The sequence below is a fragment of the Passer montanus genome, unplaced genomic scaffold, assembly GCF_014805655.1.
Source record: "Passer montanus isolate IOZ18808 unplaced genomic scaffold, ASM1480565v1 scaffold45, whole genome shotgun sequence".
NCBI lineage: Eukaryota > Metazoa > Chordata > Aves > Passeriformes > Passeridae > Passer > Passer montanus.
The window spans coordinates 6,632,650-6,648,321 of NW_024369373.1; the positions used below are offsets into that span (position 1 = coordinate 6,632,650).

At 41.7% G+C, this 15,672-nt stretch overlaps 1 protein-coding gene across 1 annotated transcript in view; it reads right to left on the reverse strand.

Annotated features, from left to right (window-relative positions):
- SMPD3 (sphingomyelin phosphodiesterase 3) overlaps window positions 1–15,672 on the reverse strand; it is a 103,472-nt gene that overhangs the window by 16,954 nt on the left and 70,846 nt on the right. The window contains exon 3 of the mRNA XM_039721502.1: window positions 5,538–5,613. Within this exon, the coding sequence (XP_039577436.1) occupies window positions 5,538–5,613 (76 nt within the window). The remainder of the gene's footprint in view (window positions 1–5,537; window positions 5,614–15,672) is intronic.

The following is a 15,672-nucleotide window of genomic DNA, read 5'->3' on the forward strand; positions in this document are numbered from 1 at the left end:
CAGAACAACATTACTTTTCTTCAAAATAAAAGATTTGTTTTCAAATGCCAGATTCAGAAGGAAGAGTAGCAAGCCCAAAATTACTTAGTCTGAGCAGAATTTTACTTTGACATAATTTACTACTTTGTAAAACCTGTTTATTTATGTATGTCCAGAGCTTCTTTCAGAGGCCACTGTGGAGATGGTGAATATTTAATTCTGCACCCTCACAGTTTATTAATCACTCATCTCAACTGCAGCTGTCACCAGGACTCTTTAGAGACTCTTAAAAAGTGAGCTCTGCAGCATTAGCACTGTCACTGCATTAGCACACACAGGCCCCAGCCACAAGTGCTTCACCTTCCTACCACTACTGCCCTGGGAAAGATTGGAATTTCAACATCATCTCCAGGCAGGGGTGAGCAGGAAGGTGTTAAATCAACAGATAAATGCAAACAGAATCAGAAATGTTCAGCCAAGGATTATTTGATACTATGCTAAATAATTAAAAGAGATATTGATAAAACCATGACTAGGGAAAGAAGATTTTAAGTAGGTTTTGACACTGAGTCATCTCTTCAGGCTGGTAATTCCAACAGCAAAACACCTGATTTTTTTTCCTTCTGTTTGTGCTACTTCTAACAAACCTTTACCAGCTGGGCTGTAATATAAAATCAGATGTGTTTCCCAGGTCTATTCCCTAACCTACAGTTTCTAATTACTTGTACCTCGGGTTCCCATTGTACCCTGCTCACACAGCTTGGGAAAGCCCCTGCAATGACAGCACAAGAAAGCCCCACAGTGAAGATGGAGCTAAACAAAAGCCCAGGAAATAGGTCACATGGAATAAATGGAGCCTGGAGCAGGTGACCCTCACTACAAAAGGTGTGCGTGACTAACAGATCCTGCCTGCTCAGCTACAGATAGGGGAGAAATTACAGATTCATGGAATGTGAGAGGACAGAGTCTCTGCAGACCCTCCAGTCCAACCCTTCTGCCCAAGCAGGGATCACCTACAGCAGGTTGCTCAGGACGTGTCCTGTCCTTGAAAATCTCTGTAGTTGGAGACTCCATAACCTCTGGGTAGCCTGTTCTGGGGCTTTGTCATCCTTGCAACAAAAACCATTTTCTTGTGTCTAAATGGCATTTCAGTTTGTGCCCAGTGCCTCTTGTCCCATTACTGGAGCCCCGTGAGGAGAGGCTGCCTCCATGTTCCTTGCACCCTCCCATCAGGTATTTATACTTGGACAAGAGCTTTCTCCTCCTGAACTGTCCCAGCTTTCTCTTTCCTGGTGAAGCTCATTCAAATTCATGGACTGTCGTCCTTTTGCAGCATCTGAATCTTCCTCTCGTGTCTCCTCTCCTTAGGCTGTACTTTTCCTGACCTGCCATTGTTTCCTCATAAGGAGCTTTTAAGCATGGTGCTTGTTGGAAAGAATGCAGTAAAATCTCATTCCCCACAAGGTCCCAATTACATAAATTGCTTCATTTTCTAAGAAATGCTTTTACATTCCTGAATGACCAAGGATGTTTCACTTGTTTTCTGTGAATTATCCATCTGGCATGGCTTCCCCAAATGAGAAATAAAATAACAGGCCCATTACCACATGGGCATAAAACTCAGGGAGCAACCTGTCCCAGATCAGCACAAAAAATACGGAATACCCACTTAACTGAAACACAAAAAGGTAAAATTCTCCAAGAGAAAAATCAAGAGACACACAGGCAAAATGATGTTGTATCTGATAAGATGCATTGTTGTTACTGGGAAAGCATTAGCTGCATTGTGACATACACCTCTCTCTGAGGATGCTGAGCCTTTGTAAAAGCCCTGCACAGCTTTTAACCTCAGGGCTCGACAGGTGAACCTTGGAGCTCTGGGAACATGACTTCCATCTGTCTTCAGCCAAGTGTGCTCTTGTGGCAGCCCAGGATCCATGGCTATCCCCACTAGAGGCCACAGAAATAATTGCTCTTCAGAGCACTACTGGGAGCAGGGGCATAGAGTCAGCTCCATTTCCAGGACACAAGATGGGATCTCTCTAATGAATCCCTCTAATGAATGACTTGAATGCAATTGTTTTCTGAGATTAGTGTTATCCAGCTCACTGCAGCTCTCAGCAGGTGCTGCATGTATCCACATGCAAAAGTTACTACTCAGACCCCAGTCTCAGCAGCTCCCAATGATCAATAACTTTGGAGATGAAGATAAGTGAACTCATCAAACACCCAAGTAGAAGAGAAGCCAAAGTTGCATCCAGTACACTCAGGGAAAAAGACATTTCAGTAAATACTAACAGAAGAGAACTAGGTAGTAACTCCCAGCAAAGGTTCAACTTCTTAAACATTCAGATAGAATCAGTGATCTGACTGCCACCAGGGATTAGCCAAAGAATACAGATTTGTGCTAATTGCTCTGCACTCTTTTCTTCAGTAACTGGCCTGGAAAAATGCACATAATTGTGCTGTGATGGGTTCCTGCAGTCAGCATTTCTGAATTCTCTGAAAGCTCCTTTCAACTTCAAATTTTCTAGAAGGATGAAAGGGTAATATGGAAAACTTCAGCCAGCATAAATAAATACTTCACCTTTGTTCATTGTAGAATAATCATACTTGCCCTTTCCATTCACTTTGAAAACACGTGAATGAAACCCTGGCTTCAGTTAGAACTCAGGCAAAAAATTATACACTGACTGCTCTGTGCTGTTCTGAAAGACATTGGAAGGAGCACTATAGTTGTAGGACAAAGCACATCCAGGCCTAGTCACAGGAAATTAAAAAATCTAGTGGAGGCAGAGCAGTATGGGATATATTGGCAGGGAACATAGGGAAGAAGAGCAAAACAAAACTTGCAGGGTGTAGGATGTGAGGCCTAATAACAAGGAAAAATTGTTTCCAAGTCACAAACCCAAGGCTTCAGCTCAGCTGTGAGACAGGCTGTGTCACACCTGAGTGTGTGCACTTGTAACACTTAATCCAGGGTAGACTGAGGAAATAAAATAAACCAAAGTAAGGACAAACCACCTAAAACCCAAAGGAACAAAGCCCCCTTTTATTCTCCTGGGTTCGTATTGGCAGGGAGCCTGGGGAAGAAGAGCAAAAAAAACTTGCAGGGTGTAGGATGTAAGGCCTAATCACAAGGAAGAATTGTTTCCAAGTCACAAACCCAAAGTTTCAACTCAGCTGTGAGACAGGCAGACCCCTGCACTTGTAACACTTAATCCAGGGTAGACTGAGGAAATAAAATAAACCAAAGTAAGGACAAACCACCTAAAACCCAAAGGAACAAAGCCCCCTTTTATTCTCCTGGGTTCCTTCTCTGCTGGGTCAGGTCCTACAGCAACCGGGGGTAGCACAGCTGAGGAGGGCGGGACAGGCTGCCCTGCTGGGGACACACAGGCTCTGCTCCTTCAGGGACACCTGTGGAATCACTGCCTAAGGATGTCAGCACTGGAGCTACTCCTGACTGCACCACCACAGCTTCAAACACTGAGAGAGATTTCTCACTTCTGCTTCAGCTTGTGCAGGCTTGGGAGCCTGAAACTGGGTCTGGAGAAGTGTGGGTTCCCAGCAGCTGGGCTGCCAATGGCTACACTCACACCCAGTGCAGAACAGGGATGTGAGCAGGTTATGAGAGAGCATCCAGCAGGCTTCAGATGGGGCTGGAATGGCTTGAGGCTAACTCTGTACTGGTGGCTTGGTGGGGTGTCTGAGAGACGTGACTCAACGGGACTCGGGATGTGGGTGGATTCAAGGCAGCAAAACCTGTCCAGAGCATTAATCACTGGCTAATCAACAGACATAAAAGAACCATGTAAAATTAACAGCCTTGCAAAATAATTACATCAAATCTCATTAAAGGATCCCTTCATTTGTCACTGAAATGCAGCTATTTCCACAATGGAAATAAAGAGCTTCTTCATAGCAGCAACCAGTACCAGGCAGAGTCCTGAGAGGAAAAGCTACATCTAATTCTAACATTTCTTGAAAAAGTTGAGGGTCAGGTCTGAACAAACAGTAATTGCTCAGAACAGAGCTGAGCCAGCACATACCTTGAGAAAAGCATTAGCTGCTGGTCCCTGATCATAAGCAGTTGGATCATTTCACTTTGTACTTATGTAAGTATCGGAACTGTCAAGTGTAAGTTTACGTATCCTAGAAGGGAAACCAGGTTGCACTCAGCCATGTGTGACAAGATGATTTAAATGGCTGACCTTTTAAACACTGCTTGTTTTTATAGATACACATCTTTACATCGTTAGACTGGGGGTTTGGATAATTTGTTTAATGCATGAATGTTATGAATCAAGTGATGCAAATCAGAAAGCACAGCTCTGCCAAACTTACGAACATTAGTTTTCCATTTCATTACATAAACAAATACAATATATCTAGGGACAGATTCTTAAATCATTGTCTTCTCTAGTTGAATGTAGTTTGAACCAGATAAGCTTAAAAATACAAAGCAGGAAAATAAAAGACTGTGTTTTACCCTTGAACAAACTTTAGGTTGACTTTGTAAATAGAACATTACTTCCTCTTTCTTCTTCCCTCCCCCCTCTTCCACTTTAATATTTTAGGGATTTCACAATGTGGTTATCAAGGACTAACTGAGAATACAGGACTAGGCAGTAAAAAGGAACAGGACTGAAAACCAGAAACAAAACCCAAAAAACTAAACTAAACTGGAACAGCAATAAATCTCAGCAATCCCATAGTACATTACCGTAAGTTAAAAATAGAAAAGCAGAGAAGGATGTTACATTGTTAAAAAGAAGCTGAAAAATTCATTAATCTTTTTTAGAACCATGCAGTGTCTCTAATGGACTTGTGGGACTGGCAGTTTTGTTCCCAGGTCCGTGTGTGGCTGAGGCAGGGCTGGAGCAGCAGAGCAGCCCCAGGCTCACACAGCCACGTGCAGCCCTGGCTCGCCTGGTCCCAGCACATGGGCTGGCAGCAGCCACTCTGGCAGGGCTGTCCTGCTCCCAGCAGCACGAGAATCACAGCCATGTGTAATGAAGGAAGGGTACCCAACCCTCTGGCTAAATAAAATACTGATCATACTCAAAGTAAAGGTCTGTAGACCCTACACCTACTCTGTACAGAACTGCTTTAAAACATATGACCAAGAGAATTTCCCAGTGAGTATATTAACTTGGTAGTCATTTATGGATGAAAGCTAGAGAATTTTGGCTTTTTCCACCAGAAATCAGCAGCTAGAATTACTGTCCCAACATATAACTTCTGATTATCCCCCAGTTATGTACAAAGACATTTTTGTTTATATGCTGGCACTCACCGTACGGGTCGTTAAATGGTGTTTGGTAACAATGATAGTAATGCATTTCTAAAATACCAGTATTTGATTAAGGGGGAGCAAAAAGAAGTTCCCAAGGGATAGTTTTTGCTTGTGCCCCATAATAATTACTCTGAGACTGAAGATGTGAAGGGTTGGAGATACTTGTCTACCCTTTTTTGCATTATTGCTCTTGTGCACAAAATTACCACCCCAGGCCTGGAAATAGTGACAAACAAAGATATGAATCTTAGGACAGTACCTGCAATAGCTTGCAAGTGAGTGCAGGAAATGTATCCCACAATTCTTTGGTCCTGAGGTGTACTTCCCACTTGCACCTGGAAGGGAAGAAATAAAAAGGTGATTAATGAAAGGGCTCATACAACTCTACTTCCAAGCCAACCTGAGCAGCCTTTTTTACCATTCTTTCCAGCCAACTCCATTTTGAAACCAGAAAAAACTACCAGAGACACACCCTGAGGCTTCCTGATCTTACTGGGGCTTGAGGCCAGCACACTGACCCTTTGCACATCACCATGTTCAGTGTTTGGATTTTGATCTGCAACCCATTAAAAAATGTTACTTTCTCCTGTTTTTGCAGTGCCACTGGTTCCCTGTCCCAGCTCTCATTCCTAGGTACAATTCAGGCCCACCACTCAAGTGCTTTATGAACCAGTATTGTCAGCAGCCTGCTTCTTGCTGCCTGTGTATGACTAGAATGTGAAAGGAAAAATGCCAGGAAAAAGGATGAAATATTAAATAAATATTGGGTTTGATCATGTTTTCTCCATTCCACTGTAAGTTTTGGATTTTGATGGATTTTTCACAGGTGTTGGGGGCCTTGGTGTGCCTCAGCAGTGTTTGCCTCCTTCAGCTCACAGCAGCAGCCCCCATGCCTGTCAAGCAGACAAAAAACACTGTGTGGAATCCTGTTCTTCCACACAGAAGAGGAAGAGCTTCCAGGAAAGCTGGAATATAATATAATTCCTCATCTATATCTTAAGCTGCAATCCTTTAAAAATGTACTTGCAGGTAGACACACAAGCAAATTAAAATCAACTTCTGGTTTAGGTTTTCACCTCTACTGAGAATTTTGGCAGTTCAGGACTTAGCTGCAAATCAAAATTCCCAGTGAAAAGTGGATAAATTTTGGATTGTAGCAAGAAACTGGTTTGAGTCTATGGTTTTCTTGTTGACAGTTTAAGTGGCAACACTGCATGAATTAAAGAAAATGCCCACAGAGGAAAGTTGTACCCAGGGCTCAGAAAACACCACCACAGATGACTCTGCTTCACAAGGCTAGGCTCAAATTTCATCTGACACCTCTAAATAACAAGCAGAGCTCCATTTCATATGGGCACAATTTTGTCAGCTTGGTTGGTTTTCTTGTTTTTCAGCTAGTTCAAGAACCAGCTGATATATTTTATAACTGAAAAGGCAGCTTTGCAGTAAGTGAATTTAGAAGTCATTTGTACTTAACAATGCCTTGTTAACTTTGAGGGTTTGTGCCAGCCAGGGGAGTAGGTAATAAACAACTGGCATTATTCTGTCCTCAGTCTGTTCAGTCCTTTTTTAGACAGTTTTACAAATGGATATTGATGGTGTTCTTATTGCTGTTCCCATTCAGCTAACCTGCTCCAGGGAGGCAGAGGGAGCCAAGGCAAACACAGGCAGTCACTGGTGCATCCCCCCCAGAGCAGGAGATTCCCCTGAGCTCCCAAGATTGCAGCGGTGTCAGAGGATGGGCAGCTGTGCTGGATGGCTGTCAGGGATGCTGCAGGAGCTGCACTGCACACACCTCTCCTCCTGCCTGGACATCTCAGGGTCACTGCTGAACCATAAGGAGCTTTCTCTCCAACTTTTTTATGCAACATAAGCCATTCCAGCAGGAAAGTGGAAAACTATTTATTTCCTCTGCTGTCTGGGACAGGCATGTGAATGAACCATCTCTTCCAAACTTAGTAATTCAAAATCAGGGTTTCTCTTCAACACTATTAAAAACTCCCTAAACTGTAAACTATAAACTCCACTTGTCTACAAATGTGCAGTGTTTCCTGCAGCAGAGGGCAAGTATGGATGCCACACACCTTTCAGTGTCACCAGTCTGGAGGGAGAACACTGCACATAAATTGTTCTTCCTTAGAGCAGGAGTGTGTTCCTTATAATCCCCTTATTGACTAAAGCAGATGGAATCATTCCAGCATTTCTATTCAAAAAGCAGAAAATATTTAATTGTAAAAGCAGAACACCCAAACATAAATTATAGCCCAATTGAGAAAAAGAGTGACCTCAAACTGGCTTTAGACTTTCCTGTGCAGCCCTAATGGAGTGCCTGACAAGGCCCTGTACTCCTCAACCAACTTGTGCATAGGATCATACTAATTTCCATTAATCATGAATAAATGTGTACTGTTCAGTGTGCCTGTGTGCTCATATGGACTTGGGATCTTTTGCTCTCAGAGAATTGTAAGAAATGGCCCAGGATGAAGCCTGGCTGTGCTCTCTGGTGGGGCTGAGCACAGCAAATGCCCACGGGGATGGTGCCCCAGGGCTCTGCTGGAACACACAGTCCCACGGGGAGAGGAAGGGGCTTTCATAAGCACTCTGCTGATTCAAAAATAAAGCTCAAAAGCAAGAGCTGAAGACATTAACATAATTAGAATTTCCTTGGAAAATGCCAGCATGGAAGTGCATCCAAAGCAGTTTGTCTCCCAGATTTCACATTTCCTCTAGCTTTTTTGACTTTAAGGGCTTGTAGTTTCTTTTGAGAGGCAGTACTGATGGCAACCACTAAACTGAGTATAATCATAATGGAAGCAAATATTTGTGACAACTACTTGGAGAGTAAATAAATACCTTTGCACCCTCCTAGTCAGTTCCCAGCTACAGTAGAGGCATTACTGTATTAAATACAATCTGAAATAAAATAGTAAGAAAAGTCTGTTTATTCAGTCTAATTTGGTGTTTCACAGATGGACAAGGACTGTGGGTTGTGCAGACAGGAAACCTACTTGACCTCTGAAATACTACAAGCCCTGTAATTCTACATGAAAGCATTCTTTTGTGTGGCCAAGTAGTTATTTCAGATGTTGCATTTTCCAGGCTGTCCTGGATGCTGCCGGGGCAGCGACGTGGCAGGAGGACAGGGCTCCAGCTCAGCCTCCAACGTGGACCTTGGCACGAGGGCTCTGCTGCCACCACACCGAGTCAGCACTTCACAAATGTAATTTTAGCTGCTTAACACAGAAGAAGCATCTCCAGTCACATTTACAAAGGAAATACATGTAAACAAATGAGCCAGAGTGGCTCTGTCACCATAAGCCTGACTTTAGCTCACCTCAGCTGCTCTGCATTAGTAGCTGTGTGTCAATAACACATTTATTAACTCATCCTTCTGCAGGGACCTACTTCAGGCACTGTTTCTAAAAATCACCATACAGTCTTAGTTGTGCCATGAGCCATTCCTCTTTATGTATGGAAATGTACAGGAAGAAAATATCTAAATATAAGGTCCCAATCTTTTAAAATATTTATTCTAAAATGATCACAACAGGAAAAAGTTATGTGACAACCTGTTAAAGTCTAGAGGTAAAATTAAAACTGACAGAACTTGTTTGTGGTTTACAAAAGTGTCCAGTTATATAAATTTCACATAAAAAATTAGCCTTTTTCACAGTTATGCTGAAATATACAAAATTTATTCCAATTCTCACTAGATTTGCAATAATCAAATTAGTCAAACATTGAGAAGCTAAGAGTGGATTCAGATCCCTGTTACACCACTGACCATTACATTTTGTTTGCTCTTGGGAGGGGGGCATAAAAAGCTCATTATATATGGGAAAGAGATTTTTCCCTTAAGAGGGAAATCCTATTAAGGGTGCGTTTGGAATCAAAAATGCCAAAATTTTCTGCTGCTGCATATTTATATTTGTCCCCTACCTACCTGCAAATGAGATAAGAACGTGCAAAACTGACCGCTCTGAATTTTTGTTTTCCAAGTGCTGGCTGTTCCAAGCACACAAAAGTACTTGACATCAAGTACATTTTATTAAAAGATTTCATCTCAGTGCCACAGCACATTAGTACAATCTGTTGGAGACACCACGCTGGGACTGTGCTGTGCAAGACTGGGGATATTCCTGGAATTGTTTTGCAAAAGCTTGTCCTACATGACTGAGGAGTGGTCTGTCCTCCACTGAGACTGGTATCAGTAATAAATGGACCATGAAAGAAATCAAGGCAACAAGGTTATGGCAGAAAAATCCTTGTTGAGAGGAAAAAGACCTAATGAGTAGCAAGAACTGAAATTTTAGAGCTTCAGCAGGGAAAAATAACTTGAAATTTAATCACACTGCTTGCTATCATGGGAATTTCCTAGGCTAACTGGAAAATCTTGCACATCTCATGTTTCCCATATGCTGGCACAGTAAGTATACAAAGCTTCAAACCTGACAAATACCTTGTCTCTTAAGAGTTTATATTTATACACATCTGTTCCAGCAGTGCAAAACAATTCTATCACATCTGGATGTCAAGAAAAGCATCAACAGATACTTGAACAAAACCCATGAGAATGCCGCTTCAGTCCTGGGGCATTTCTTTACCACCTTGAAAAACAGCTTCAGACAGGTCATTGCTGTGTTAGTAAATCATCAGATGCTCTGAAGTAAATGCTCCTTAATGATTAAAAATTTAAATTGTGCATGAGAAATCTCATCTGATTAAAGAACCAATCTAGAATCTCAAATAATGACCAATAATGTGTACACAAAACCAAAACATTTGTTATGAGGAGAACTTAATCTTTAGTGACATTTTCTAGCAGCTTCACATTGCCAGGAGGGAACCATTCAAAAATAAAATAGTTTCTTAAACGTGTACCCTCCAAAACAAAGGAGTTATTTACATACAAATCCAAGCACATGTGATTGCCTCTCCCTTCAGGGGAAGCAAATCCTGGAATGCAAACCAGATGGGAGTTAAAGTTTTGGCATCCTCATGGAAAAAGTTCTTCAAAAAGTCTGCTACCCCAGAATCTCCATGTGGCCAATACGGCCAGAGCTGGGAAAGGTAAATAACCTGCCTGTAACACTGAGACTTCTTCAGGTAAATTGGGATCTCCACAGCCTAGCTCCAGCTTCAGCCAGTATAGTTTAATCACATCTTGGGCTGTAAATGAGCAAAACCTTCCATTTCATCCACTTAGTGACCATGGAGGTGTCAGTTTTGTCACTGAAAAAAACGTAACTATAGTACTGCTCCCTGCATGGATCTTCTGAAGAGGATAAGTCACCAAAGTACAGAACTCTACAGGAAATTAATTCACAGTCATGGCAGGAACCACACTAATGATGGTCATGTTATGAAGAAAAACTCACCAGGCTGAAAGAACCTCTGCATCCTCTGGGGAGAAAAAAACCCTCTCTCCCTAAGAAGAGAAGTATGAACGTGGCATTTGTAAAGAACATCATCTGCACAGGGGCCTTGAGTAACTCTTTGTGTTGGAAAAAACCACCTCAGACAGAGAGTAAGTGCAGGGCACAGAAACAGAATTTACAGTCGATGTGACAGTGACTTACTCCCACAGAAATATTCATCTTAGCATATGTAGCCAATATTGTTTAAGTTCAAGGGGAGCTCCCTTAAAAAGAGCCTGAGATTCAACAGAATTGCTGTGGATAAAGCAGCTGCACATGCACAAGGAGTGGCATTTCCACACACACTGGGTGCCCTGGGATGTGCTCTGTGCCTCCCTGTTCCACTGCAGTGGGGATGTCATTATGTAATCCAATGCAATTATAATGACTTAACAGTGAGGAAGGGAAAAGAAAGAAATGGAAACCACAATTTGTTTTCTTTCCAGTGCAACATTTCCGTAATCTTCCAAATAGTATCAACCGCTCCTGGACTTTTTTCCCATTTCAGCACATTTCCAATACAAGCAGGAGAGGCAGCATTAAGAACCTAACTGGGACACTGCTAGGAGAAGATGCCAAGGAGAACTTGCAGCTACTCCCATTCCCACTTCAAGCATTCCTGTTCCACAGAGAGGACTTAGATTAGTCATAACTCCCAAGAAAGGTGTATTTTTGGTTAGCTGAGACATGGTGCAAAAAGATCTATCTTATTTTCCATCCTTCAACAGCTCTGCCTTTTGCCTTCAGAAATATGTAGCAGCTTCTAAAGAAGACACATTAGTTAAATCCCTAATTTATTATAATAAACATGTTTTTAAAGTATATTAAACAAGTTTAAAATGCTATAGAAATCAGCTGAAAATTTTGTGTTGCTCTGCAATTCTTTATAGCTGCATTTGTACTTGCTTATTTCAGAATCCTGTTTTTCCCCCACCTGCCGTGTGCAACAATTACTGTTCCATGAACTCAGAGAATTTGTTATTTGGCAAAGCTTCATTAAATGTATATATGAGGCAAAGTGGCTGCAAATTGGTGCCTCAAATGAAGGGCTCTTCCTCTTCTGAAGAGGATAAAGCCCACGACTCACATTTTCTCAAATCTGTATTTCAATCTGCACAACAGTTTTTATTTATCCCCATTAATGAAGGAGAAAAGGACCATGATTAATAACATTAATTATATCAAAGTGAAGGAACATGGTACAGTGCCATGGTAGAGTCTTTTTTTTGTTCTTTTTTTAAAAAAGTCTCAGTTCATTGGACTCCATCCAATTCCTGCATTAACATTTTACAGCAGAGACTCAGCATGTGGAAAATGTTTAGGTTATCCTCCTGCCTTAAATGGCACAGCTTTAGAGTCATCTAAACAAATTCATGAGCAGCACTAGACATTTCTTTCATACATCTTGGGATAACTGTAGGTACTGGACAACTGATCAAGGACAAGAAAATCTAACCACTGGAAAGTCTAGGTGTTCTTTGGCTGGGGGCAGAAAGGAGCCATTCCCCTTTTCTGTGCACTCCTGAGCTCCAAAATCTCCCCCTCAACCCAGTGTGGAAGTGCAGCAGCTGCCCCTGCACTCCCAGGCACAGCTCACATGGGCTGGCTTGGGACAGCAAAGGCAGATTAAATCACCCAAGTGAAATGCATCTGCAACAGAAATATCAAAAGGGAGAATCGCAGACGTGAATTTAGGGAACCCTTGTTTTCTCACACAAAGCAGGCTCCTTGAGAGGAGAAAACAGTAAAAATTGTGCTTCAAAACAGTTTTGCAATCAGAGCTGCTGCTCCTTCTACCATCTGTTACAACCATATCAGCTCTTTGGAAAACAAGTTGAGCTTTGCACACAGAGCAAAGGTTGCTAGGTTTCCTTAAAGCAATGAATAATAACACGTTCTCTGCACAATTACTGTACTCCCTGAGAACAGCCTTCATTTTCAGAGAATTTGAAAAGTAAATCTGTTAATAACCTTAGGAATTAATATTAATTAAATACAACTTCTTCCAGAAATCTAGCAAAATCCACAAGACATTCTTTTTCCTTTTGATTTTGAAGAATACTATTAACTGTTCAAACTTCCCACATCAGACTGCAGTTTTGCATTATGCTCACATACTCTGTTTTAACTTAGAATTCTTATTTTTGCTAAAATTGAGTCTTTTGGCAGATGCCAAACCCTAGAATAGTTTCCTACTAGGAACAGTAGGAAGCACAGCCTTCTACACACCATCTGTATCTCCCAGACCCATTGGGAGCAAGAAGCCTCCAAAATCTCTCTCTCAGGCAACAGCCATTTTGAGAATGATGCCTCTTTCACTCACCTCCCTACTCTGACTGTGCATCTGCAATCTAGCTTAGATTTACATTATTCTTTCTAATATTACAATTTAAGGATACGAGAGGTGAAATTTGTCAGCAAAAATGAGTTTTGATTAGATTGTTACACCTGGAAAAATATGGACAAACTCACCAGGTCAAGTTAAGGATGCTTTCCATCTACCGTCCAAAACTCACACAGCATCCCTGGCACAGCATAACCAAGGCTCCACACTAGATCCTCTGTCTAAAGAGGGATGTTGACATTTTAAAACCATCTAGTAAATTACACAATTTCTGCTCAGCATTCATTGACACCTTTTAAACTTGATTTGACAATGCTGATTTGGAAAATCAACATCCAGTTTCTGAAAAGGATGTATATTTTATAACTCCCTTTAAATCCATCACAACTACAGTGCATCAACATCATGTGTGAGCCAAAGCTGCAGCTGCAGAGGAGCTGAGACCACTGCAATCTGCACCACGCTCCAGACAGACCTGTTCAAGCCAGCATTTCAGTGCCAGTCACCAGCACAGGGGCTGTGCCAGGCCCCCTTCCCACCTCTGTCTGCAGCTGAACAGCAGCAGAGACAATGGAAGTTACAAAACCTACAAAGTGACTCCAGGGCTCTTCTCTTCGGCATTTTAAATTAATGTGAAATGCCACGCTGGAACAGAGAGTCTCAGCAGAGCCTCCCAAGGGCCCAGACTGTCAAAGTATGAAAATGGATTGGTTGATTTATGTATTTGCTAACTTCTCCTCTGAGTCTTTAGTGGCAACTAGGAACAATGGTTTAACACTTCAGACATGAAACTGCCACCTGGATGTGACATTTCCCCCCTTCATAAATGCTATTTTTTTCAGTGATCATGTTTTTCTTATATGCCAATGAGACCCTCAGATAAAAGCACTGGCAGAGTTTGAAGAGTTCCAAGTGCCAAATGCAAATTAGTCCTCTTTGCAGAAAATGGACTTCACACAATGGCTTCTCCCAACTACATCATCCTCATGTCTTCATCCTGACCTGGAAAAAAGCAGCCTCTACAGATGGAAAAACCAGTCTGATCTCTGTCAGGAAAATGCCAGCAGTAGCACCTTTTGTGGCAGACATCCTTAGGAGGAGAACAGAGGCAGACTTCCTTTGCACAGGTCTCCAGATAGCTGTTAGGTAGCATGAAACTGTGCTAAAAGCCTCTGTAATTTACTTCCAACTTGGCTCCTTGGTTGTGACACCCTGGGTGTTAAGCCACAATGAAATCACTTTACCTTCCTGTACTTTAGTTTCTCCTTCTATTAAGCAGATATTGACCTTTCTTCATTATGCACTCTGAGGCATAGGAATGAAAAGCAGTGGGTAAGAGCTGATTGTTATTACAGCTACTAATAATAATCCTTGAGCTCTGTAAGTCTCTCAGGTAAAATAATTTTGTATGACTAAGCAAATCTCTCAAATCCTTCCAAATCTCTGCCTGAACTTTACAATCTAGGTAGTGAAGACAGGGCAGGGAAGACAAGGGCAGTGGAAAATAATTTCTTATTCATGGGAAACAGAACCCATTTTAAAATGAAAAAATGTGAAAAACACTTGTACCAGGGTGGTAGGGATCTGTTTGTGTCAGAGTCCCCCAAAGCAGTTTTGTAATTTTCAAATTATTTCAACTTACTTTAAATATTTAGTTCTGGAACCTTTAATTTATCTCCCTAACAGTTCTATTTGCAGTAATGAGACAATCATAATTACTAAAAAACAATCAGATTCTTTCTCCGAACGTTCTTCTGAATTTAGATGTTGGGTGTTTCTTAAGGTTCAGAATAATTGGAATAAAGGCTTCATCCTCCCCATGAGTGGAAACATTAACTGGCTTTATCCATATTTTGAAAACTTATGAGCCTTCTCCCCTCAATTGCTTTGCACAACTTTTGGCTTCTAACCAACACAGAGAGCAACTGCTCCTTTACTCAGAGATGGAACAGTATCTTTCCAAAACAAAACTCAATTGATGACTTTTCTACTTCGGAAATGGGAACACTACATTCCACAGGAGTCAGGAACTCAAAAATCCAGGGTTTGCCCAGGACAGAGGCTCAGCTCCATGCCCCTGTGGAGTGGGAAGCAGTTAGGACACTCCTGTGAGGCTCTCCTACTTTCTTTAAAACCAGAGAAACTCTACACAGGACGGACTGGTATTATGGACATTCAGAATTCTGTAAGGGCCAGTAAAAGTCCCAGCTGGAAGCATGGAGATAAGCTGTCCCTTGGGTGGCAGAACATCACCTGCCACCCAGAGCTCTGGTAGCCTCTGCCAGCTTCCTGCTGCCCGGCAGAACAGCTGCAGGCTTCTGAACTTCCTGCACTGATTCCTGCTGACTTCAGAAACAAACCAGGCTTTCACTTACTGCATGCAGTTTTTGTCTCTGGAGTCCACACCCATCCAGTTGCTGACTGAGCACCACACCAAGAAAAACAGCCTCTAAACCTACTTTATTTCAAAGAAAAATAGTTATTCCTACTCTATGTTGTTGCTGTCATCAAAGAAATGAAATATGTACAATTGGTCATTTAATATACAATTAAAAGAGAAAGTAAATTCATGTTAAGATAGAATGAAAGATATTTTAGATATAAAAAAAAGTATATCAGAATGACATAGACAG